This window comes from Piliocolobus tephrosceles, chromosome 8 (genome assembly GCF_002776525.5).
Source record: "Piliocolobus tephrosceles isolate RC106 chromosome 8, ASM277652v3, whole genome shotgun sequence".
In the NCBI taxonomy this organism is placed as follows: Eukaryota; Metazoa; Chordata; class Mammalia; order Primates; family Cercopithecidae; genus Piliocolobus; species Piliocolobus tephrosceles.
The window spans coordinates 117,878,613-117,904,723 of NC_045441.1; the positions used below are offsets into that span (position 1 = coordinate 117,878,613).

Consider the following 26,111-nt stretch of genomic DNA (forward strand, 5'->3'; position numbering starts at 1 on the left):
CATGTTTTACCATTTCCTGGCTAGAAATGGTTTTAACCATACAGACACACATACGTACCTACATACATACATACATGTATGTGTATGTCTAATGAATGATAAATGTTTGCCTAAACTAGATACTTTACTTTCTTCTGGCAAATTCAGAGACTAACTTAATAGTCTCTTCTTATTCTTTCCTTTTTAGGAAACAATGGAAGATATAGATAAGAATGCTGATGGTTTCATTGATCTAGAAGAGTATATTGGTAAGTCTCTGCTTCTAGTGTTTTTCTTAGAAAAGCTGAGAAGCTTTAGAAGATGTATTGCTGGCCAGGTGCAGTCGCTCACGCCTGTAATCCCAACACTTGGGAGGCTGTGGAGTTCAAGTCCAGCCTGGTCAATATGGTGAAACCCCATCTCTACTAAAAATGCAAAAAAATTAGCTGGGTGTGGTGGCAGGCACCTGTAATTCCAGCTACTCAGGAGGCTGAGGCAGAAGAATTGCTTGAACCCAAGAGGCAGAGGTGGTAGTGAGCCAAGAACACACCATTGCACTCAGCCTGGGTGACAAGAGTGAAACTCTGTCTCAAAAAAAAAAGAAAGATGTATTTGCCCATAGAAACAATTTACCCCAAAGGTCAATTCTCACTAGCTGATTAGCTGTCACCAGATCATTAACCAGACCAGTGTGATAGTGGGTTGTGATAAAGTATCCATAGCCACACTGCCCAATCAACATATAAATGTGAGCCCATATATAATTTTAACTTTTCTAATAGCCACATTAAAAAGTAAAAAGAAACAGATGAAATTTCAACAGTGTGTTGAAATTCTAAAATACTGTAATTTCCACTTAATATAAATTATTGAGGGTTTTTTTTAATACTTATAGCACATCCCAGCCACATTTCAAGTGCTCAATAAGCACCTGTGGCTACCATCCTCAACAGCACAGATATAGCGTATCCTGCATGTTCAGTGGAACTGATGGTAAAGAGTTGCAGGGAGCCCAGACTGACATAGGGAAAACCAGGGAAAGGAGATAGAGAATGGATTAAGAGATGGATAAATAAATGATGGGGAGTTGCTGATCCCTCTTGTAGACATTCCTTTTTACTGTGTTCCGTTCATATTTTCTGTCTGATTCTCTGACTACTTTACTTTTGTTTTTTAAGTTTCTCCCTTTTGACATTTCCCTTTTTAGTGTCTTAATTTTTTTTAAAAAATTGTTTTGGATGTCACACCTTCAAGGCTAATTTCTCCCAAGTAAAGCTCTGTTTTATTATCGTCAGACTAATTTTAAGATATTCTCATTGCTTAAAAAGAAAAAAAGCTGTCTTTCTTACGAAGTAGTTGAGCAAATTGTTTCCCAATTACTGTGACAGAAATTAAAATGAGTAAAGGAGCTGGGTGTGGTGGCATACCCAGTTACTTGGGAGGCTGAGGCAGGAGGATCACTTGAGTCCAAGAGTTCTGGACTGTAGTCACAAGTTCATCATCAATATGGTGACCTCCTGGGAGCAGGGGATCACCAGGTTGCCTAAGGACGGGTGAACCAGCCCAGGATAGAATCAGAGCAGGTCAGAACTGTGCTAATTAGTAATGAGGTTGTGCCTGTGATAGCAACTGTACTCCAGCCTGAGCAACATAGCGAGACTCCATCTCTTTAAAAAAGTGAGTAAAGTGGAAAGTATAAGACTGTTACTATAAATGTCATTGTTACAAATACTTTGTTTAGAAAGATATTAGATATTTTAATATTTCACATACTTATTGGGAATAACTTATTCTAGCACACCATTGGTTTTGTGTTTCAGATAAACCCGTTTGTTTTTAGACCTCTGATAGTTATCTGAGATGTTTATTTTAAGCCTCAAAGGCAGACTTAATCCTTACCTCTGTCACCTTTCATTAAACTGTGTGGAGCAAGTCAGTTATTCCAATTGAATTACTCCTTGACTGTTCACCTTCCTTTTCTTAGGTTCAGTGACATACTTTGAACTTTTCTTAAAGAAGGATGAGCAGTGGAAGATAGGATAGGGTGTTTCCCTAAACGGTTTTTTTTTTTTTTGGAGAAGTTTTATCAGGACAGTGGATAAATGCCTAGGTGCATTTACTGAGCCCAGGTTGATGTTTATAGAGTTTTCTACTTTTAAATGATTTATCTTTTTATTCTTGGCTTTTGCCATTTTATTGCCATTGCTGAAACTGAGGAACTCTTTTGAACCTCCCAAGGAGAGGAATTTGTATAACTGTTAACTACATCACTTATCAAGCATTGAGGCCAAATAAGGAGATATTTCTGTCTCCCTGTGTATCATATAGATTCATGGACAGAGGAGTTATATTTTGAAGCTACCAAAGCTACCTTGTGCATGTGTGCTTTTTTTTTTTTTTTTTTTTACAAGTCAGTAACTAATGCAAATACTTTTACATCTGGGGTGCTGGGCTTTGTAAACCTAAAATTCTCCCAAACAGTATCTTTCAACTTCTAGTGCCCTGTTGAAGGAGATCATGAAGAAACAAAGTTCTTCGCCTCATAAATTTAGCATTGAAAAGAAGCCCCCATCAGTGCCTGTGGAAACATAGGGAAAGAAGAAAAAAAAAAAAAAAACTCCCAAAGTTATGCTGATAATTATTTTTATTTTTAAAATCTATTATAGAGCATTGCAGACATATACGACTTTTTTTTTTTTTTTTTTTTTTTTTTTTGAGACAGTCTTGCTGGTCGCCCAGGCTGGAGCAAGGCGACCAGCAAGACTGGTCACCACTGGCTGCAGTGGTGTGGCGTGATCTCCACTCACTACAACCTCTGCCTCCCAGGTTCAGGTGATTCTTGTGCCTCAGCCTCCTGAGTAGTTGGGATTACAGGCGTGTACCAGCACACCTGGCTAATTTTTGTATTTTTAATAGAGGCGGGGTTTCACCGTGTTGGCCAGGGTGATCTTGAACTCCTGGCCTCAAGTGATCTGACCGCCTCGGCCTCCCAAAGTGCTGGGATTACAAATGTGAGCCACCACACCTGCCCCAAAATTAGAATAGTATAATGAATCCCCATGTACCCATGCCTAACCTCAACAACAATCAACTTACAGCCATTTTTTTCTCAGCCACATCCACTTCCTTGCTTCCTTCTTACTTTGAAGTAAATCCCAATCATTATGTCATTTCATCTGTAAACATTTAGGTATATATGTCTAAAATGTATATGTGTTTCTAAAAACATTTTTTTAAAGGTAATGTCAACCCAAGAAAATTAATAGTCCCTTCAAATCATCAAATAGATTGAATCTTTTAAAAACAGAAATTCGGCCAACCATGGTGGCTCATGCCTGTAATCCTAACACTTTGAGAAGCTGAGGTGGGCAGATCACAAGGTCAGGAGTTAGAGAGCAGCCTGACCAACATGGTGAAACCCCGTCTCTACTAATAATATAAAAATTAGCCAGGTGTGGTGGCACGTGCCTGTAATCCCAGCTACTCAGGAGGCTGAGGCAGGAGAATGGCTTGAACCTGGGAGGCGGAGGTTGCGGTGAGCCAAGATCGCTCCAGTGCACTCCAGCCTGGGCCACAGAGCAAGACTCTGTCTCAAAAAATAAAATAAAATAAATAAAAATAGAAATTAAAATAGTTTGTCGTCTTTAGTCACCTAGCTTTAAAATGCACTTACATTGTAGTGTATTGTGTATTCTAACTTCCTTTAAAACCATATCTTTTAAGCATGTATCTATTTCCTAATTCAGAACTTTCCAATCTGTATCCTGTGAATAAGTTTTCTTGGCCTTCAGGACAGCTCGGGCAGGGACCTGGTCCAGTAGACTGTACAAATACTACATTTTCTGAATGTGCTGTAGCCTTGGGAAAAATTGGCAAGTCCTGCTTTGAGGAACTTCTCTTGTGAGGTTAAGACAGAGGAGTACTTCTACCCTTAACACTCAAGGTCAGGAAAGTGGCAGCACTGACTAAATACCTTTGCTTGGAACTTGCAGGAACTGTTTAGACTTCTCTTTAGGTGTTTTCCCATACCTTACATGCAATGCAGTTACACTTAACTTAGATGTCGTATAACTCAAGTGTTTTCAGACTTGTTCACTTACATAACTCCTGAAAGAATTTGACCAACAGCATTCCCTTTATGTTTTAAAGCTGGCGTCTGAAATATTTAATTAAGAAATTTAAACAGTTATAAAGAATAGCCTCTGTTGGGCCGGATGCCGTAGCTCATTCCTGTAATCCGAGAACTTTGGGAGGCTGAGGCAGGTGAATCACCCAGGAGTTTGAGACCAGCCTGGACAACATGGCGCAACCCTGTCTCTACAAAAAATAAAAAAATAAAAAAAAATAGCCGGACATGGTGGTGTGTTCCTGTAGTCCCAGCAACTCAGGAGGATCACTTGAGCCTGAGGGTTTGAGTTTGCAGTGCACCGTTATTGCACCAGTGCACTCCAGCCTGGGCACAGAGCAAGACCCTGTCTCAAAAGAGAAAAAGAATAATCTCTGTTAGTGGTAAGCATTGACATTTTGAAAGTAATTCTGAAAGAAATCTATAAAATTTAAATACAAAATACCATAGCAACTTCTATAATTTGGACACGCCAACTTTAAAAAGATAATCAGGAAATTTAAATTCAGTCTGGGTATTAGATGATACTAAGGAATTGATTTTGTAAAATATGAAAGTGGCATTGTGGGTATATAAGAAAATATCCGTAATTTTTTACATTTCTTTTCTTTTTTTTTTTTGAGACGGAGTCTCAGTCTGTCGCCCAGGCTGGAGTGGTGCAGTGGCCGGATCTCAGCTCACTGCAAGCTCCGCCTCCTGGGTTTATGCCATTCTCCTGCCTCAGCCTCCCAAGTAGCTGGGACTGCAGGCACATGCCACCACGCCCAGCTAGTTTTTTGTATTTTTTTTTTTTTTTTTTTTTTGAGGCAGAGTCTCGCTCTGTCACCCGGGCTGGAGTGCAGTGGCCGGATCTCGGCTCACTGCAAACTCCGCCTCCTGGGTTTACGCCATTCTCCTGCCTCAGCCTCCCGAGTAGCTGGGACTACAGGCGCCCGCCACCTTGCCCGGCTAGTTTTTGTATTTTTTAGTAGAGACAGGGTTTCGCCATGTTAGCCAGGATGGTCTTGATCTCCTGACCTCGTGGTCCGCCCGTCTCGACCTCCCAAAGTGCCAATTTTTTACATATCTTTTTTTTTTTGAGACGGAGTCTCTCTCTGTCGCCCGGGCTGGAGTGCAGTGGCCGGATCTCAGCTCACTGCAAGCTCCGCCTCCCGGGTTTACGCCATTCTCCTGCCTCAGCCTCCTGAGTAGTTGGGACTCCAGGCGTCTGCCACCTCGCCCAGCTAGTTTTTTGTATTTTTTTTTAGTAGAGATGGGGTTTCACCGTGTTAGCCAGGATGCTCTCGATCTCCTGACCTCGTGATCCTCCCGTCTCGGCCTCCCAAAGTGCTGGGATTACAGGCTTGAGCCACCGTGCCCGGCCTATATTTCTTAATAGTTAAAAAGGAAATGTTTCTTTGGTACTTTTTTTTTTTTTTTTTAAGTTATGGTGTTTGGTTAGCAATGTGACCATCACTTAATTGCCCTTTTTTTGTTTAAATTTATAGGGATTTGGGGATATTTATACTACCTACCAGTCACCGCATGGTATTGTCTTGAAAAAATAAATGAATAAACTGCTCACCAACTTGGACATTTTACACTCTTCCTATTTCTTCTTCTTTTTTAAAGACAAGAGTCTCATTCTGTTGCCCATGTTGGTGTACAGTGGCACAATCACAGCAGCCTCGATCTCCAAAGTGGGGAGATCAAGTGATCCTCTCACCTCAGTTGGGACCACAGAAGAGCATCACCACACCCAGCTAATTTTTGTTATTATTATTATTGTGGACATGGGTCTCCCTACGTTGCCCAGGCTGGTCTAGAAATCCTGGGCTCAAGAGCTCTACCTGCCTTGGCCTCCCAAAGTGTAGGGATTATACATGTCAGCCACCTGGCCTCCTACTTCTTTTTTTTCTTTTTGTTTTTGAGACAGGGTCTTGCTCTGTCGCCTACGCTGGAGTGCAGTGGCGTGATCATGGTTCACTGCAGCCTCGACCTCCCAGGCTCAAGCCATCCTCCTGCCTCAGCCTCCTGAGTAGCTGGGACTGTAGGTGTGTGCTGCCATGCCTGGCTAATTTTTGTATTTCTTGTAGGTGTTTTGCCATGTTGCCCAGGCTGATCTCAGGCTCACGAGTCAGCCTTCTATTAGATACATTTGCAGTTTACTTCCTCAACAGAATTATATTCTGACATATTTTATCTTGAAAGCCTTAGTCATTTTGACATTCTTATTTGCAAGAGTATTGTGTATGTAAATTGAAATATGGAAAATGGTTTTCTGAGATATGGCTCTTAAGTGTTTTTAGAATTTTCTGGGTTAAGTTACTATTACAATTATTAATACACAATTGAACAAAATAACATGTATTGCAAACGTTTTATGTTTACATATTTTTTAAATGCATTTCTTTGACACTTTTTTTTTTCAAATAGTTTCATATCCATGGGTGACAATTACTTATCGCTAGAGTGAAATGGGATTCAGCACCAATTCCTAATTTTTATTTTTAGAGGAAGTACTAACAGACCTTGTTTACATTAGTAAATAAGTTGATGGAAATGGAAGTTTTGTCATAGCAATGTCGCTTAGTTCTTGGAACTCCTTTTGAGTTACATGCCAGAAATCATGTAATTTATCATAAAAAATTATGGGTTTTTTTTTTTTGTTTTAAGGTGGAGTCTCGCCCTGTCACCCAGGCTGGAGTGCAGAGGCATGATCTCAGCTCACTGCAACCTCTGCCTCCCAGGTTCAAGCGATTCTCCTGCCTCAGCCTCCCCAGTAGCTGGGGATTACAGGCGTGGGCCACCACGCCCAGCTAATTTTATTTTTTATTTTTAGTAGGGATGGAGTTTCACCATGTTGGCCATGCTGGTCTCAAACTCCTGATCTCAAGTGATCCACCCACCTCAGCCTCCCGAGGTGCTGGGATTACAGGCGTGAGCCACTGCATCCGGCCCAAAAATTATGTTTAATGATCCCTTAGCTAAAACTCAGGCCATTTTTCAAGGTTTTTTTTTTTTTTTTTTTTTTTAAGCAAATAATTTAAAACCTTTTGACATGCAGAAGAATTTATTCATTTTTTTCAGACATTTACATTCTCAAGACTGACACTAGTATTTCTTTTTGTTTTTCTTTTCTTTTTTTTTTTTTTTGAGACGGAATCTTGCTCTGTCGCCCAGGCTAGAATGCAGTGATATGATCTTGACTCTTTGTAACCTCTGCCTCCTGGGTTCAAGTGATTCTCTTGCCTCAGCCTCTCGAGTAGCTGGGATTACAGGCATACACCACCATGCTCAGCTAATTTTTGTATTTTTAGTAGAGATGCGGTTTTTGCCGTTTTGGCCAGGCTGGTCTCAAACTCCTGACCTCAGGTGATCTACCTGCCTTGGCCTCCCAAAATGCTGGGATTACAGGTGTGAGCCATCATGCCCGGCAAGACACTAGTATTTCTATTTGTTTCTTTTTCATTATCTTGGAGCTTTTTACGCTGTAGTTTCAAAATGGATGAAAATATGCCTTTCTTTTATAAAGTGGGACAAGGGCAGTTGTGAAAGGGGGGAGATGGGGAAAAAACCTTGATGGCCAGAGGTACATTCTTATGAAGATCAATTTTTGGAAAAAACTGCATGTGGAACTGAGTATCTGGAATTTGATTCTCTCTTGACTGACCTTTCTCAATGTAATCCTTGACAGTGTTCCTGTTTCCCCAGGGGCATGCTTGTCCCAACTGAAGGCCACTGGTATAATGGACTCTTTGTAGTAATTGGGCTACACCTTTCTAAAACAAGTGATCCAGTTTAATTAGCTACCTTAGGGTGAAATGAAATGTAGGGAACGAGTCTAAATCTTTCTTGATGGTAGTTCTCTCCTCTTATTTCTGCATTTATTAAGATATAAGGACTCCTTGCTCTCATGTGACTTAAAATCAGCAGCTGGAAATATTCTTGTTGCAAGATAAGTAATTAAGCCTCAGGAAAATACCTTGCTTTCTAAGGTCTCTCTGGCCTAAAATACCCTCGCAGCTGCTGTTGGGTTCCAAACAAATGGATGAAGAAAAAGAGTTAGGCCAGATTAGCATGAGGCAGTTTTTGGGAAAAGACAAACCCTTCTTTTGTATGTATGTCTGTGTGCCCAGGTGACATGTACAGCCATGATGGGAATACTGATGAGCCAGAATGGGTAAAGACAGAGCGAGAGCAGTTTGTTGAGTTTCGGGATAAGAACCGTGATGGAAAGATGGACAAGGAAGAGACCAAAGACTGGATCCTTCCCTCAGACTATGATCATGCAGAGGCAGAAGCCAGGCACCTGGTCTATGAATCAGACCAAAACAAGGTAAGTCTGGCCAGGCCCACACAATCTATCCTTGATTGAAGTATGCTTCTAGGGGATCACCTAAACAGTTTATGTTAAGGTGCAAAGAGCATTTAGGGTCTTAATTAGTCTGAGTCAGCCAAGTATCTGAATCTGGCGATTAAAACCTTTCAGGGCAGCACTAGCTATCTGATCTCATTTTAGAAATCCCTTTGCCCAGTGCTGATAGCATTGTAGGAAATTTGGCTTCAGAAAAGAGCTTTTGTGTGTAGCCTGTGCCCAGCATGCATCATCACATATTTTTAGATCCCAAGGAATTTTTTTTTTTTTTTTTTTTTTTTTTTTTTTTTTTTTTTTTTTTTTTTGCTTTGTTACTTCATTTGTTCTTTACCTGTCACAGGCCCATTCTGTCTACTGAAAGCTGGTTGTTTCCTTCTTAAATCAAATATGCTTTTTTTTAAATTGGGTCCTTTGTGTAGGCTATAAATCAGCTTTTCTTTGGAGCCTGTTCAAATTGTCCTTGATCAATTAGTTATCTGAGGTATTTTGTTCAAAGTATTGTTGTCCCTAAGCCCAGTCACCTGTGTCAGAGATTTGACTGCCCTGCTTGGAGTAAGCTGAAAATCAGTCTCTAAAGATGGAGATTTTTAGTGTTCTGAGTATACTTTTGTCTAGGCTAGTCTTCAATTTCAAATTCAGTTTTTTATCTTAGAGCCTTTTTAAGTGTTGATCTGCTTTAAGTTCTTGCTCAAAGTCACTTTAGTAGCCAGGTGTTGTGTCCTGAGATGTTTGAGAAAAGGAAATGCATGTAGTCATCCCCATCTAGGAGAGGTTCCATATTTTCCTCTAAAGGGAGAGTTTTCTCCTCAGGAAGCCTTTATTTCTAGCATTGAGTTGTTGTGTTATATTCTTTCCACCCTTCCACTTTTAACTTTCTTGATAAAAGAAATGTTTAATGGGCCTGGCACGATGGCTCACGGCTATAATCCCAGCACTTTGGGAGGCCGAAGCAGGTGGATCACCTGAGGTTGGGAGTTCGAGACCAGTCTGACAAACATGGAGAAACCCCGTCTCTACTAAAAATACAAAATTAGCTGGGCATGGTGGTGCATGCCTGTAATCCCAGCTACTCAGGAGGCTGAGGCAGGAAAATCACTTGAACGCGAGAGGCGGAGGTTCTGGTGAGCTGAGATTGCGCCATTGCACTCCAGCCTGGGCAACAAGAGCGAAACTCAGTCTCAAAAAAAGAAAAGGGGATGTGTAATTGCTGTTTTCTTCCCTCTTTGGATGTATGTGGGGGGAATGAGGGCTGAGTTCACACTTAATTTAGTAGAAGTGAGAATCTTAACTCCTGATTAACCCCGATTCTTCTATAACAGTGTTTCTGAATTTTTAATGGGAAATACGTTCTGCTTCAATTCATTGCTATCTCTAATTTCAGGATGGCAAGCTTACCAAGGAGGAGATCGTTGACAAGTATGACTTATTTGTTGGCAGCCAGGCCACAGATTTTGGGGAGGCCTTAGTACGGCATGATGAGTTCTGAGCTGCGGAGGAACCCTCATTTCCTCAAAAGTAATTTATTTTTACAGCTTCTGGTTTCACATGAAATTGTTTGCGCTACTGAGACTGTTATTACAAACTTTTTAAGACATGAAAAGGCGTAATGAAAACCATCCCGTCCCCATTCCTCCTCCTCTCTGAGGGACTGGAGGGAAGCCGTGCTTCTGAGGAACAACTCTAATTAGTACACTTGTGTTTGTAGATTTACACTTTGTATTATGTATAACATGGCGTGTTTATTTTTGTATTTGTTCTCTGGTTGGGAGTATGATAATGAAGGATCAAGATCCTCAACTCACATATGTAGACAAACATTAGCTCTTTACTCTTTCTCAACCCCTTATATGATTTTAATAATTCTCACTTAACTAATTTTGTAAGCCTGAGATCAATAAGAAATGTGCAGAAGAGAGGAAAGGAAAAAAATATATACTCCACAATTTATATTTAGAGAGAGAACACTTAGTTTTGCCTATCAAAAAGTCCAACATTTCATAGGTAGTAGGGGCCACATACTACATTCAGTTGCTACACGTCCAGCAACTGAACCTGCCATTACCTGGGCAGGGAAAGATCCCTTTGCTCTAAGAAGGCTTGGCCCAAATTGATTTTCTTCTTTTTCCCCTTGTAGTACTGACTGTTGACTAATTTTGTCAAGCACAGCTGTGGTGGGAAGAGTTAGGGCCAGTGTCTTGAAAATCAATCAAGTAGTGAATGTGATCTCTTTACAGAGCTATAGATAGAAACAGCTGTAAAACTAAAGGAAAAATACAAGTGTTTTCAGGGCAAACATTTTTTTCTCAGTGTGCATCTGTTGAAATGCTCACGACTTAATTATTTGCCTGTTGAAATCACTGTAAATGCCCCAATCCAGTTCCTCCTCTTCCCGAGTGTGCCAAGGAATTAATCTTGGTTTCACCACAATTAAAATTCACTCCTTTCCAATCATGTAATTGAAAGTGCCTTTAACGAAAGAAGTGGTCACTGAATGGGAATTCTCTTAAGAAACCCTAAGATTAAAAAAAGACTATTTGGATAACTTATAGGAAAGCCTAGAACCTCCCAATATAGTGGGGATTTTTTTCTTCTTCCCTTTCTCTTTTGGACAGTAGTTAAATTAGCAGTATTAGTTTTGAGTTTGGTTGCAGTGTTCTTATCTTGTGGGCTGATTTCCAAAAACCACATGCTGCTGAATTTACCAGGGATCCTCATACCTCACAATGCAAACCACTTACTACCAGGCCTCTTTCTGTGTCCGCTGGAGAGCTTGAGCTCACACTCAAAGATGAGAGGACCTACAGAGAGAGCTCTTTGGTTTGAGGACCATGGCTCACCTTTCCTGCCTTTGACCCATCATACCCCATTTTCTCCTCTTTCCCTCTCCCCACTGCCAAAAAAAAAAAGGAAAAGTTTATCATGAATCAACAGGTTTTCAGTCCTTATCAGAGAGAGAGATGTGGAAAGAGCTAAAGAAACCACCCTCTGTTCCCGACTCTACTTCACCCATATTTTATGCAACACAAACACTGTCCTTTTGGGTCCCTTTCTTACAGATGGACCTCTTGAGAAGAATTATCGTATTCCACGTTTTTAGCCCTCAGGTTACCAAGATAAATATATGTATATATAACCTTTATTATTGCTATATCTTTGTGGATAATACATTCAGGTGGTGCTGGGTGATTTATTATAATCTGAACCTAGGTATATCCTTTGGTCTTCCACAGTCATGTTGAGGTGGGCTCCCTGGTATGGTTAAAAAGCCAGGTATCATGTAACTTCACCCCAGCCTTTGTACTGAGCTCTTGATAATGGATATACTCTTTTCAGTTTAGCCCCAATATAGGGTAATGGAAATTTCCTGCCCTCTGGATTCCCTATTTTTACTGTTAAGAAGACCAGTGATAATTTAATAATCCACCAACTCTGGCTTAGTTAAGTGAGAGTGTGAACTGTGTGGCAAGAGAGCCTCACACCTCACTAGGTGCAGAGAGCCCAGACCTTATGTTAAAAATCACGCACTTGAAAAGCAAACCTTAATCTGCTAAGACAGCAGCAGGCATTGTATGGTAATCTTGAATGATCCCTTTGGATTTTTTTTTGGTTTAAATCAAGCCTGAGGCTGGTGAACAGTAGCTACACACCCATATTGTGTGTTCTGTGAATGCTAGCTCTCTTGAATTTGGATATTGGTTATTTTTTATAGAGTGTAAACCAAGTTTTATATTCTGCAATGTGAACAGGTACCTATCTGTTTCTAAATAAAACTGTTTACATTCATTATGGGGTATGTATGACCTTCATTTTCTAAGAAATAGAACTGTAGCTTAGGAGTATGGATGCTGTAAAATGTCAGAATGGGAACTCTCCTTGAAGTTCTCCCAAACTCAGAGACAGCACTGCCTTCTAAATGGTTATTCTTTTCTCCCTGTTTTCTGGTATTTTCTAGCATCCTTCTCACCACAGCCATAACCTTTCTTTACTTCCATTAGGCCGTATAACTGGAGAGACCTGCTGCTCGTTGTATAATTATCTGATACCAAACACAAGCGATTCTGAATGTACACACACGTTTATCTTGATTTTTATTTCAAAAAGGCTTTTTTTGGGGGGCCTAGAGGGAGAGTATAGAGCATAAGGTAAAACAATTTTAGTTAACATTATGGTGTTGTTTACAAATGGTACTAAGACTTGCAAATTCATTTTGAGAACCTCAAGAGAATTAAACTATTAACTTCAGTAAACACACCGTTTAAGACAAATACAAAGGTTTAGCCAAATGCAATGGGGAGGAAGCACCTGGAATAATTTGTGCTTGCTCAGGGGCTTGTGGACATGGCTGTTCCTGCCAAAGCTGTAGCAGTTATCCAGAAGTTCTTTCAAACATATTTGGGACCACTAAGGTTTTTTGTTTTGGGGGGGTTTTTTTCTTTATGTCTTTCCCATTTCTAAGGTGTTTTCTTAAGTTTGTTCTAATTCAGCATATATCATCTCAGAATGGATCCCCAGCAGGGAAAAAAAAAAAAAGTTACTAAAAAGGAAAGTATACATATACTGAAAACTTAAAGCTGTATTCCTTTTTAGTTGCCTTGTATGTAGAAATCAGTTCTCCAAGTGCTGTGAATGGTGCCACTTAGGAGTAGAAACTGATGATTGTTGAAATGGCCTTTCGGTGGTCTGAAATAGACCCAGTGGAAACAGTAGCTTTGTGGGCAAGAAGGCAATAGTAAGAAAATGAAAAATTGACTCCCCAAACTGCCATCACTCCTCTTACCATCTTTTTTGTGTTTTTAGTAGTGTGGTTTCTGGCGGAGACAATAGAAACTTACTTAAAATTTAATTCTAGTTGTTGCAAACAGGCCAATATTGGGTCCTCAGTTGGGGCCAACTTGGCTAGACGAGACAGTAGAAACTTCTGTTTTCTGGGAGCTGCTTATGTCGGATTCGTCTGTCATGGCCTTCCCACACACCATCTTCATGATGCAAGCTTGGAACTGGAGAGAAAGGCACAATTGGAGATAGCCTTGGCAGACGAGGAATTATGGGAAAAAAGACCTCATTCTGTGTATCACCAAAGCCTTGCACAATGCTTTGTACCCAGAATGCCCTTAGGTGGTTCTGAATCTATCTTCCCCATCCTGAAAACTATCTAGATTCCAGTCTAGAACAACTCCAGGGTCTACGGTAATCCTAAACATTCTGGTCAAGTCTGAGACCTCACTGTTGGTAAATTCACAAACCATCCTGCTTCATAAAAGCACTGCCAACAGAGGCCCCTCCGTTACTAGCAGGTGCTCCCAGCTGGAAAGGACTGCCAATTCTGTTTTATCCAGGGAGGTTTCAAATTATTTTTGAGTCTGCCTCTGCGACTGAGGAAACAATACCATCTGAAAGTAGGGTTTTTGCCACTTAGGGTTTGGTGTTTATTAGCTCAGATTTCAGGATAGGGGATAGGAAATCCCCCAGTACCTTCAGATGATAAGATATTTTAGAGATTTATGCATGTGGTACGATTTCTGTGCTTCACACATGCTCGTGCAGGCTAAAAGTTGGAAGGGAAATGATTAAGAACTTATTAAATGAAAGGACTGGAAATTCAGAGGAATCTTTTTTTTTTTTTAAGTTCCAGGATATATGTGCAGGATGTGCAGGTTTGTTACATAGGTAAACATGTGCCATGGTGGTTTGCTGCACGAGTTTTTCAATAAAGTGCTTTCGCTCATCCTGTTCTTTGGAGCAACTTCATTTTCCTGACTCAGATTCTTTCCTCCGGGGTTCTATTTTCTCGTCTTGATAACCATGCCTTCCTCCCTGTTCTTACCAAGGGCTTCCCAACCTCCTCGGGGGTTTTGTGGCTTCCCTCATCTACTCCTAGAAACCTGAGTAGAGTCCAGGGTGCTCCGAGTTAAAAGTCAAGAAGAACCAGGGTCTTCGGGACCGTAGGAATGTGAATAGAGAGCTTTACCTGCTTATTCATGAAGCAGTAGATGATGGGATTGTAGATGCAAGAACTCTTGGAGAAGAATGAAGGAATGGTGACAAGCCGTAAGTCCAGCCCATGGTTACGGTTGTTGACCATGTACATGGCGAAGGCTGCATAGGGCACGTAGCAGACACAGAAGGATCCTACCATCACAACCACCATGCGGCTCACCTCCCGTTCAGCCTTCTGGGTTGTAGCTGACTCCTGCTGCTGAGCTGCAACCTGGGGTGGAGACAGCATCACATCCCTCTTTTTCCTGGCCCTCTGGATGCTTTTTTTTTTTTTTTTTTTTTTTTTTTTTTTTTTTTTTTTTTTTTTTTTTTGTGAGACTGGAGTCTCGCTCTGTTGCCCAGGCTGGAGTTGCAGTGGTACAATCTCGGCTCACTGAACCTCCACCACCCGGGTTCGAGTGATTCTTTTGTCTGAGCCTCCTGAGTAGCTGGGGTTACAAGCGCATGCCACCACGCCCAGCTAATTTTTGCATTTTGGCGTTTTACGATGTAGGCCAGGCTGGTCTGGAACTATTGACCTCAGGTGATCTGCCTGCCTCGGCCCCCAAAAGTGCTGGGATGATAGGTATTAGTCACTGTGCCCGGCCTCTGGATACTTTTCTATGGGATGGGGGAGGGGGAGTCCACTCTGAATGCCTCTTTTCTGCCCCATCTCCTGGCCTAGTTCCTTTGGATCTCCATCATTCTCCCTCCTCCCACTTCCTTTGCTGCTTTTAGATACCCCCTCTGGCTATGGACATTTCCAGGCGTCTTATGTTCCAGAGCACTCTTCCTTGTCATGTGGAGCCCCGAACCCATTCCTCCCTGACTGTCAAATGCCACTCACAGCTTTCAGGGCCCTCAGCAGCTGAGTGTAGGAGAAGCAGATGAGGGAGAGAGGCACAATGAAGCAGAAGATGAAGAGGAACCACGTATAGGACTCGCTGCGGTATTTGGTGCCCACGGTGTACCAGTCAGGGCCACAGGAACACTGCAGGCCCTCAGGGATGAACCTGCAAAGGACCAAACACTTGCTCACTGGACTCTCCACAAGAGTTAGTGCAGTGGGAGCTGAGATGCCTGGATTGTGTTCTCCACTTAGAACCCAGAGACTGCCCAAAGGCTTCAAGCAGGGGGTTTTCTGTCCTGACTGGGAGAAGCTACAGCAATTCCAACTGCAGAGTAAACGTTAGCACTCGTCTCCCACTGCCCTTTGGCCTCGTACTGCAACTCTTTAAAAAGTAGAGGTCAAAGATTAAATAGTTATACCCAAGCTCTCTTTCCACCCACATCAACCTGAGCTAATTAAGTCAGCACCGCTGCCCTGCACTCTCACCGGCTCCAGCCAAAGAAGGGTGGGATGGAGACGCCAATACCAATGGTCCAGGTAGCCAGGACCACCGTCAGTGCATGCTTGGAGCTGAAGCGGAAGTTGCCGAAGGGCTTACAGATGACAATGTAGCGCTCAAAGGCCAGGAAGGCCAGTGACCAGCCTGTCACCAGACCTGTGGTGAAATGTGAGGATAATGGGGTAGATAGGGCCCCACCCAGCCTGGCTGGCACAGTGGCAGACAGATTGGGTGGAGCAAGCACAGAGATACAGGACTGGACTGACATTTGGAGTGAAGACACAAACATCCTATTTTGGCCAAACTTGTAGTCTGGGTTGCTTTGTACCCCAGTATTTTAAAAAGCACCAGACTCATTTCCCCCAGGCTCCCCTGTAAGGACCCCCTCCAGTGGAGTAGCAACCTTTGCCTTCCCCTAACCCCTTTTCCCCTGCAGTACCTGCTACAGTGCCCAGGAAGGACTCCAAAGCACAAACGTGGCGACCAAAGACGAAGTATCCTTTACAGCTGGCGACAAAGACAGGGAAGACAGAGAAGATGCAGAGGAGGAAGCCTCCCAAGGACACGTTGACCAGAATGTAGTTGAGGGGCTGCCGCAACTTTTTGTAGCGCACTGTGGCCACCAGCACCATGGCATTGAGTGGTAACCCTATAAGGAAGACAGTGCCCATGAAAGCTGCCTGGAGGTAGAAGGCCCAGACAGGGGCAATGTGGTACTGAGGCCCATCCCACGGCCCCACTGAAGAGAGATTTTTGAACAGATAAAACTCCTCTTCCTCTGACATCTTTCTCATGGATGCCCCACACCCCCCTCTGAGTCCTCTTATAGGTGATCCTCCCACCCCAGAAAACCCCTCCTCTAAAAACACTTGGGCTCTGTGAATGATCAGTACTAATCCTAAACCTCCCAAGGACAAAGTTGGGATTAGAAATAGCTAAACCACTACCTAAACCTTTTGTGGCCCCAAAGCCAACTGTGTTCTTCAGAGGATAAAAGACTGGGCTCAAATAATCTGGATATGCAATGCTGGGTGCTGGGGTGAATAGAAGTGAACTCCCTGAGGTCTGGGAGGTGCTGACCCATATTCACTGAAGATGCTTCCACCTTTTTGCTGTTCTTTTAATGGGGCTATAGAAAGGGCACGCCTCTTGTTTTGGCTTCTGGCACAACTGTATCGGTTAAGTTTTCCTCACCTTATCTGCCCCTTTGTGGAAAGTGCCCATCTTAATTCTCCTGAGAGGCTGGGAACCAGCCTCGGGCTGGAGGAAAGGGCTCGAGTGGGGAGTGCCCTGGAAGCACATCAGTAAACAGCCTTGATGGAACAGGACTTAGGCAACTTGACAATGCCTAGAGGTCTAGGGCATCCCTGAGCCAGGCTGCCTCCATTTCTTTGTGTTGAATCTACTCAAAGAGTGTGCCTTTCCTACTTAGACCTCCAGCCAGGGGGGCAGGTCTGTTCACTGTCCTCACGCCATGTTCATGCCTACCCCTACCCTCAGCTCAACAAGTCACCAGTCTTCCTCCTGTCTGTTCATTGAAGTCTTACCTAGCCCTCACAGTCTACCTCACAAAGACCTCTTCTGTGCAGCCCACCCCAGTGACAATTCCACCTGCACTTGTACTAGGTACTACACTTTAGGCTTTATGAATGAATCTTTTCCACCTCAGCAGATCATAAATATATAGATGAGTTAAAAGTGACACACTTTAGGTATAAATAAGTTAAAAAGTGAAAGGATGGTCCAGTAATGGCAGAAAGGTTTATTAGATGAATGCACCCTTAGGCATTGTAAACTGGACACAATATGAAAACTTTTTGAAAACACCTAAAGTATCCAAAGCAGGCAGAAACTGAAAGGAACTCAACTCTTCAATGGAAAGAAACATCTACATTGTTTTATGGGTTTTTTTGTTTTTGTTTTTGTTTTTTCCCTGAGTGTACTCCCGAGTATAAATGGCACAGGATAGCTAGAACTTGAGCAGAAAGCCCCAGCCTTTTTTGGCTTTAGCAAAAGCCTCTGACTGACTTTAGAGTCAGAGGACAGAAGACAGTCTGGGGCTCCAGAACAGCTGAAGGTGGATTTCCTGGAATGAAGGAAGCCACAGAAGGCGAAGTCTTTAAATCTGCATATAAACTCCCTTCAAATCACAGGCTGACTGCTAAACTGGATGGAGGAATTTCCAAGAGCCCAGTAAAAGACAACCACTGGAGGTCTGAAAGAGTTACACAGATTTTGACTGTAGAGTTTGAATTTGAATCCTAAGTCAGAGGGTCTGGGTAAACACTTAGGGCTTTCCACTTAAAACTCCCAAAAGGCACACCATAGAGCTAAAACCTATATCCCAGGACGAAATACTTGTTCTGAGAGTAAGGGCAAAGCCAAAGCTAACTCATACTAGCAAAAGATAAAACCAAGCCTCAGCAGGTTCAAGGTGATCAACTAGTAAGTTAACTACTTATTAGAAGAAAAATCAACACTCCTCAATGGAAGATAATCCAGTCTCTAAAGTTCACTATCTACAATGTCTAATATACAATGAAAAATTATAAGGCATGTGAAAGAAAAAAAAAACCCAGAGGAAAATATGACTCATAGCCAAAAGAAAAAGCAGTCAGTAGAAACAGAACCTGAGATGACCCAAGAAATTGGCACCAGCCGAAAAATCTTTAAACAGCGATATAAATATATTCAAGAACTGAAAGGAAAAAGATGATCATCATGAGTTAATGGATCTCAATAGAAGAATGGGAAAAATAAAAATAACCAAATGGAAATTCCAGAACTGAAAACTACAACATGTCCAATGAAGAATTCACTGGATGGCTGAACAGCAGATTGGACAGCAGAAGAAAGGATCAGTGAACTTACAGATAGATCAATAACAAAAAGATGTCTGGAAAATCCCCAAACGCTTATGAATAAGCAATATACATCTAAATACCTTGTGAGTCAAAAGAGAAATCATAAGGAAAATTTGAAAGAATTTGAGCTGAATAACAATAAAAAAAGTACTGGAAATTGAAGGAGGCAGCTAAAGCAGTACTTAGAGAAAAATTTATAGCTTTAAGTATTTATACTAGAAAATAAATGTTTAAAATTTAAACTTTCGCCTTGAGAAGCTGAGTGAATCAAATCTAAAATAAATAGGGGGAGATACTAAAAAGCAGAGCATAAAACAATGAAATTTAAAATGAATAAACAATGAAATTTAAAATGAATAAATGAAAAATGAATAAGCAGAGCTGCTCATCCCTTGCCCTGGGCAGGACTTCAGGACCAGGGGCCAGAGGTCACCTTAAGGTGCCTATCCCTGAGCAGGGCACATGGATTGTGTGTGAGCTTGGCCTGAGTGGAACAAACCAGCCTCCACTGTCTGCTGGGCTCTGCTGAGGTACCCACCTCTGCAAACGTTTCTGATGGGAGGCTAAATGGCGAGGGTGCAAGACACCCCAGGCCCTTCTACACCCAGTGTAGAAGGCTAGGTGGCCACATCTTTGGCCCCGCCTAATACTGTCCTCACACCTTTCCAGACAGTGCCTCCCACCCTGTTCCCCCAACAGCAGACGGAGACAATGGGCCCAAGCTGGAGGCAACCCAATCCCCAAGGAGCTCAAACCAAAAAGAGCCTCACCCAAGCACAAAGTCTTACCGGTGCTCAAGCCATGGACAAAAATTCTCCCAAGTCATGGAAGCTATGGAGTAGAAGGAGGCAAGCTTCTGAGGAAGGGGCATGGGGTAAAGGAGAAAGAGGAAATATAAAAACTGGAGGCAGGCTGGGCACGGTGGCTCACGCCTGTAATCCCAGCACTTTGGGAGGCCAAGGTGGGCGGATCACTTGAGGTCAGGAGTTCACCAACCTGGCCAACATGGTGAAACCCCGTCTCTACCAAAAAATACAAAAATTTGCTGGGCAAGGTGGCACACTGTTGCATAGTCCCAGCTACTTGGGAGGCTGAGGTAGGAGAATTGCTCGAACCCAGGAGGCAGAGGTTGCTGTGAGCTGAGATAGCACCACTGCCCTCCAGCCTGGGCAACAGAGCGAGACCGTGTTTCAAAACAAAACACCAAAATAAAATAAAAAATAAAAACTAGAGGTGTTTCAGGTGCATTTAGTATATACAGTGCTCTTCCCAGGCTGAAAATCACCTTATCAATTTAGAACATGTTAATACACTAAGGCTTTACAGAAGATCACATGAAATACACTTAGACCAGGATTTCTCAACGTCGGCACTACTGACATCGCCGACAATTCTTTGTTGTGGGAGCTGTCCTGTGCATTGTAGGATGTTGAACAGCATCCCTCTCCTCTAGATGCCAAAATTAACACTACCAGCCCAGTCATGATAACCAAAAATGTCTCCCGACATTGCCAAATGCCTCCTGAGAGACAAAACCCTTCCTTCCTCACTCCCTTCCCCTCCAGCTGAGATTCAACCATTGATTTAGATTTAGACTTACAAATGTTCAGAACCCAATATAATACAATCAAGTGAAAATTTGTTCTTCCATTTGTTCTGATTGTCCAGAAAAAAGGAGAGTCCTACCAAAGTGGATATTTTCTGAATAGTTTCAGGAGGTCTTTCTTTCTTTTTCTTTCTTTTGTTCTTTCTTTCCCTCCCTCCCTCTCTTTCTCCCCCTCCCTCCCTCTCTCTGTTTCTTTCCCTCCCTCCCTTTCTCTTCCTTCCTTCCTTCCTTCCTTCCTTCCTTCCTTCCTTCCTTCCTTCCTTCCTTCCTCTCTCTCTCTCCTTCTTTCTTCCTTTCTTTCTCTCCCTTTCCTTTCTTTTTTTTCTTTTTTTTTTCTGAGACAGAGTTTCGCTCTGTCACCCGGGCTGGAGTGCAGTGGCGCGACCTCAGCTCACTGCAAGCTCCGCCTCCCGGGTTCACCCCATTCTCCTGCCTCAGCCTCCCAAGTAGCTGGGACTACAGGCATGTGCCACCACACCCGGCTAATTTTTTGTATGTTTAGTAGAGATGGGGTTTCACTGTGTTAGCCAGGATGGTCTCGATCTCCTGATCTCGTGATCTGCCCACCTCGGCCTCCCAAAGTGCTGGGATTACAGGCGTGAGCCACCATGCCCGCCCTTCCTTCCTTCCTTCCTTCCTTCCTTCCTTCCTTCCTTCCTTCCTTCCTTCCTTCCCTCCTCCTCCTCCTCCTTCTTCTTCTTCTCCTTCTTCTTCTTCTTCCTTCCTTCCTTTTTCTCTCTCTTTTCTTTTTCTTTCTTTCTCTCTTTCTCTTTCTCTCTCTCTTTTCCTTCCTTCCTTCCTTCTTTCCTTCCTTCCCTTCTCCTTCCTTCCTTCCCTTCCTTTCTTCCTTCTGACAAGATCTCACTACGTTGCCCAGGCTGGTCTTCAACTCCCAGCCTCAAGCAATCCTCCCTGCTCAGCCTCCTGTGCTGAGATTACAGGTGTGAGCCATTGTACCCAGCTAGGGGTTTTAAAATTTTTATTCTTATTAGAAGTGTATTTATTTATACGCCTTCCTTTTCCTAAAGTAGTTTAAGGGAGGCTTGCAAGAATATATAGGACACAACAAGAAATAATGAATCAAATGTAGAAGCAGAAGAAAGAGAAACAACAGTGGGGAGTTAAAGAGTCAGGAATTATATTGACATTTGATGACCCTGTGAACTTGCTACCGATGGGCGACACACTCAGCCTCATGCTTTCTAGCAGCCACTCATTTACATAATTGTCCAGAGAAAAAATGCAAACCAACTGTTCTTGGAGTTATGACAGACAAGAATGCTTCCCTGGGGACTTCACAAAGGAAACATTGTCCTCAACAACATCTTTGAGTAGACAGGACAACCAGTTGCACAGGAATGGGTCTAGTACTGACCCCTCAGTATGGATTCAACACAGCACAAAGGACAATTCGAAACCATTAGGGCGAGGCCCAAGTACTGCTGGGCTGCTCTGATCTAGAGGAAATTTTGGCTCTCTGGAGGTTCAAAATGCATTTCTCCCTATCCTACTTATTGCTTCTCTCTGTTCAGTTTTTAATAATTTAATTTCTGGTTTGAATGGAGTATGTGTACATACATATGCATAGGCATTGAGCTCAAAATTCAAAGGGTACAAAAGAATATACAGGCCGGGCATGGTAGCTCACACCTGTGATCCCAGCACTTCAGGAGGCTGTTGCAGGCAGATCACTTGAGGTCAGGAGTTCGAGACCAGCCTGGCCAACACGGCGAAACCCTGTCTCCCCTAAAAATACAAAAATTAGCTGGATGTGGTGGCATGCGCCTATAATCCCAGCTATTGGGGAGGCTAAGTCATAAGAATCACTTGAACCCAGCAGAGGTGGCAGTGAGCTGAGATTGTGCCACTGTACCCCAGCTTGGGAAACAGCAAAACACTCCTCAAAAAAAAAAAATTATATACATATGACCAGGCATGGTGGCTCACGCCTGTAATCCCAGCACTTTGGGAGGCTGAGGCAGGTGGATTACCTGAAGTCAGGAATTCAAGACCAGCCTGGCCAATGTAGTGAAACCCCATCTCTACTAAAAATACAAAAATTAGCCAGGTATGGTGACACATGCCTGTAATCCCAGCTACTGAGAGGCTGAGGCAGGAGAATTGCTTGAGCCTGGGAGACGGAGTTTGCAGTGAGCTGAGATCTTGCCACTACACTCCAGCCTGGCAGACAGAGTGAGACTCTATCTAAAAAAAAAAAAAAGAAGAAGAAGAAGAAGAGGAATTCAGAGAAAAAGAAGTTTCTTTCCCACCCAGCCTCCCAACTACTCAGTTACCCTTCTCAGAGGCAACCAGTGGTAGCTTCTTGCTGTTCTTTATATATATAGGAAGTGACGGTGATTGAGATGATGTGTGTGACAATGTTGTCTGTTAAATACTGACCCATAAGGCTCTCCAGAGAAGTGATAAGGGAAGAACTGACATGCTCTTGTGAAAATGGGAACACAGGATCTGCCTAAAAGTCATCCTCACACCTAGGAGGAGAGTGAGGAAGCTTCTGGAGGGAGGGCCATGATTCTCCCTAAGAGACAAAGGAGCAACTGACGGCCTGAAGTCCTGCTGCATGGATGAAGGCCACAGTGATTTTAGCCTGGAAGCAAATTCAAGGTATGTGCCAGTGGATTTCCACCAGGGCCATGCTCCTCTCCGCCGACTCCACCATCTAGGAGGCTTTTGGAAGCGTGCAGGGTGTTTCATGGCTATCACAACAGTGGAGAAGGGATTACTGGTATTCAGTGGACAGGATGCAGCTCCAGATCAGCCACACAAAGAAGAATGATCCTGCCCCAAATTCCAACAGCACCTCTGAGAGAAGCACTGGCTAGGACCCAACCCTGGTCTCAGCTCTGAAACATCTTCAGCAAAGTCCCCCTAGGAGCCCTAGCTTTGAGCAACATCACTCTCTGGCACATTCACCAAGAGGAACAATTTAGGGAATGTGTGCTGAGGTAATGGAAGGACATGTTGCGTGTGCTTTTATTTATAAGTCAGTTTAAAGCTGGGGAACAGCAACCCAAAAAAGTCTCTTTGGTTTGAGAATAGATGAGCTGTTGCCTTCCTCTCTGGCTGGATTAGTTAGCAGAGCCAGTTGTCTGGCTCAGACACTTCGATGGAAATCATGCAACTTTATCCCCTGAGTACAAAAGAATGCTGGCCAATGTATTCTCTAAAGTGAGGGCCATTCTTCCCACCTATCCAAGGGAGGGATTGGTTCAGTAGGAATCCTGCGTGAAAGGATGGAGTGTGGACTGGGCACAGTGGCTCACACCCATAATCTTAGCTATTTGGGAGGCTGAGGTGAGAGAATCACTTGAACCCAGGAGGCAGAGGTTTCAGTGAGCTGAGATCGTGCCCCTGCACTCCAGCCTGGGTGACAGAGTGAGACTCTTGTCTTAAAAAAAAAAAAAAAGGATGGAGTGTGGAAGATTTCTCCAGGGTTACCATTTCTACTTCAAGCCAAGTGGTGAGGACTCACCTGCATATCTGTTGCCACTAGTGATTTTTTTGTGCACACTCCTAGGATTTTCTTTTTTCACTCATTCGTTCATTCCACAGACATGTGCTAAGTGATGACTGTGACAACAGTTGCGCTATGAGGATTAAGTGGGATTAATCTGGTAAAGTGCTTACACAAGGCTGGGCACACAGAAATGCCTGGGAATAGCCTGTATTGTTAGCAGTACTGCCAAGGGTCAGACACTGGGGGAGACCCAAAAGACCAATAAAACACGTATCTGCCCCCGTGGAGCTCTCAGCTCACAAAAGACCTCCCCTCGGGAAGTGAGCAAGAATCCAGGATGCGATGGATGTGTACAGGGATGGTGGAAGCACAAAAGACAGAGAGCCCAACCAAGCCCATCAGGGTCTCCTACGAGTCCCCCGTTTCTGAGGTGTGATCACCCTCCCTCACTCTCTTTGGGAATGTCCCAACCTAGGCCACCCTTAGGCTGCCAGCAGCTCCTTCCTGGGCAGCTTCCCTGGGTAGGATGTGCAGGGCAGGCCACTGTGGGGGAGGGAGTATGGGTATTGACAGGATATAGTCCCCATTTCTGGTTTTTTAGAAAGTCTGGGTAGCAGTGTGTACTGCATTTAAAACAGTCTTAGGATTCAGATAAATGTAAATAAGCTGAATTTAGGCAAGTTAAAGCATTCTGATAAACATGAAGTTATTAAGCTGAATTCAGGCAGTTGTTTATCTTACACTGAGGTGATACTGCTCTCACAAGGTTGCTGGAAGGTTAAATAAGATCTGTAAAGCAGAGAGCACCCTGCCTGGCCCACAACAAGCATTCAATGACAGCTTTCCTACTATGTATTTCTCTCCCCCTTGTGTTGCCATCACAACCCGTTTCCTTTGACAGTGCTTTACAGTTCGCAAGGTGCTTTCATATACATTGTCTCATGCGATCCTCACCCGGTAAGGTAGACAGGGTAGGTGTTACTTTCCCCAACCAGCAGATGAAGACACTGCGGGTTTTAGCAAACATCACCTAGTCAAGAGCAAGCTGGGACAATGTTCTGGGTCCTCACCTGGGAGTCTAATGGGTTTGGAGAATGCTTTTCTGGTGGTCTGATCATGAGGTAAGAAAGAACAGTAACTCTCAACTGAGTGCAAGAGACCCCAGATGGGCTCACCAGCCCTGAGGGTCCTCAGGGAAGTAGTGGTCGCTGGAGCCTGGCTTCTTCCCCAGCAGGACCTCCATGAACTCTGCTTGGGAGTCCTGGCGGGGTAACTGGCAGCTCACGGGGAAGAATGGACCCTGCCTGTAGGCCCAGGCAGAGGAGCATCTGTGTGGCTCTGCAACGAGCTAGGGAGGAGCAGGAGAGAACTCAGGAGCAATGCCTGCTGGAGCGCAGCGGCCTGGGCCTGGAGCCAGCCTGGAAGGGGGAGGAGAGAGGCCCGTTCTAAGAACTACAGACTGCTGCTGTGGCTGCTGCTGATGTGGCAGGGAGAGCACATCTGGCAAGAGCTAACTGCCCGTGGCTCGTTGGTCTAGGGGTATGATTCTCGCTTAGGGTGCGAGAGGTCCCGGGTTCAAATCCCGGACGAGCCCTGCTTTTTATGTCCGTTCTCTGCTGCCACATACATATACACCGCCTACCCCTTCTAGGGTGTAAGCAAAGAGATAGCCTCATCATGTGTGGCTAAAGGACCCTGAGGACAAGCTGGCAGTCAGTCACCCCATTGCCATGACCTATACTTACCCCATTATTTCCACTGGGGCCAAACTGAGCAGGAGGGAACTGGCAGAGCATCTGGCTGGCCTGCATTTTATTTGGCAGAAAGACAGCCTGTCAGAGAGATCAGGACAAGGAGCGGGCTAGGCCGGAGCTGGAGGTCAGGATCAGACAAGCTCTCAACATAAAACCCAAGCTATGAAATGCACTGGACTCAAAGTCCAAAAGCTAGGACGACAGTTACAGTTCTGAGTCTCGAAACTTACTTCTCAGAGTTGTTGGGAGGATGAAATCAGAAACTGTAATGCACCCTAGAGATGTAGGGATTGCTAGGAATCATGTTACAGATAAGGAGAATCTAAAGGGGAACTTCTGGCAACATGAAAGACTGGACTAAGGTAGCTATCCCTTCATCCAGTGCCCCCAAACACACACAGGGATGTTGGATAAAATGGAATTCAAAAATTAAAATGGTACAATCCCAACTTTTTTTTTAATAAAGGAAATTATCAGCTATCAGGATTAAAGAAGGAATGTAAAAAAAAAAAAAAAAAAACAAAAAAAGCCGGGCCAGTGGCTCATGCCTGTAATCCCAGCACTTTGGGAGGCCGAGGAGGGTGGATCACCTGAGGTCAGAAGTTCGAGACCAGCATGACAA

The 26,111-nt window shown here is 43.5% G+C and overlaps 2 protein-coding genes and 1 non-coding gene across 4 annotated transcripts in view; 2 read left to right on the forward strand and 1 right to left on the reverse strand.

Moving 5' to 3' along the window:
• CALU (calumenin) overlaps positions 1-12,246 on the forward strand; it is a 33,120-nt gene extending 20,874 nt beyond the window's left edge. For both annotated transcript variants that reach the window (XM_023223539.1, XM_023223540.1), the window contains exons 5-7: positions 188-248; positions 8,224-8,423; positions 9,844-12,246. In XM_023223539.1, the coding sequence (XP_023079307.1) occupies positions 188-248; positions 8,224-8,423; positions 9,844-9,948 (366 nt within the window). In that variant the 3' untranslated portion in view covers positions 9,949-12,246. The remainder of the gene's footprint in view (positions 1-187; positions 249-8,223; positions 8,424-9,843) is intronic.
• Positions 12,247-12,606: 360 nt separating this feature from the next.
• OPN1SW (opsin 1, short wave sensitive) lies at positions 12,607-16,581 on the reverse strand. The gene is made up of 5 exons (XM_023223538.2): positions 16,227-16,581; positions 15,775-15,943; positions 15,286-15,451; positions 14,431-14,670; positions 12,607-13,459 (listed from the first exon to the last, which is right to left on the reverse strand). Exons 1-5 carry the CDS (start codon positions 16,579-16,581, stop codon positions 13,340-13,342), a joined length of 1,050 nt encoding a protein of 349 aa, XP_023079306.1. The 3' UTR covers positions 12,607-13,339.
• An 8,676-nt stretch (positions 16,582-25,257) lies between these two features.
• On the forward strand, positions 25,258-25,329 carry TRNAP-AGG. The gene has a single exon. It is a non-coding gene; the product is annotated as a tRNA-Pro (tRNA).
• The last annotated feature ends 782 nt before the right edge of the window (positions 25,330-26,111 follow it).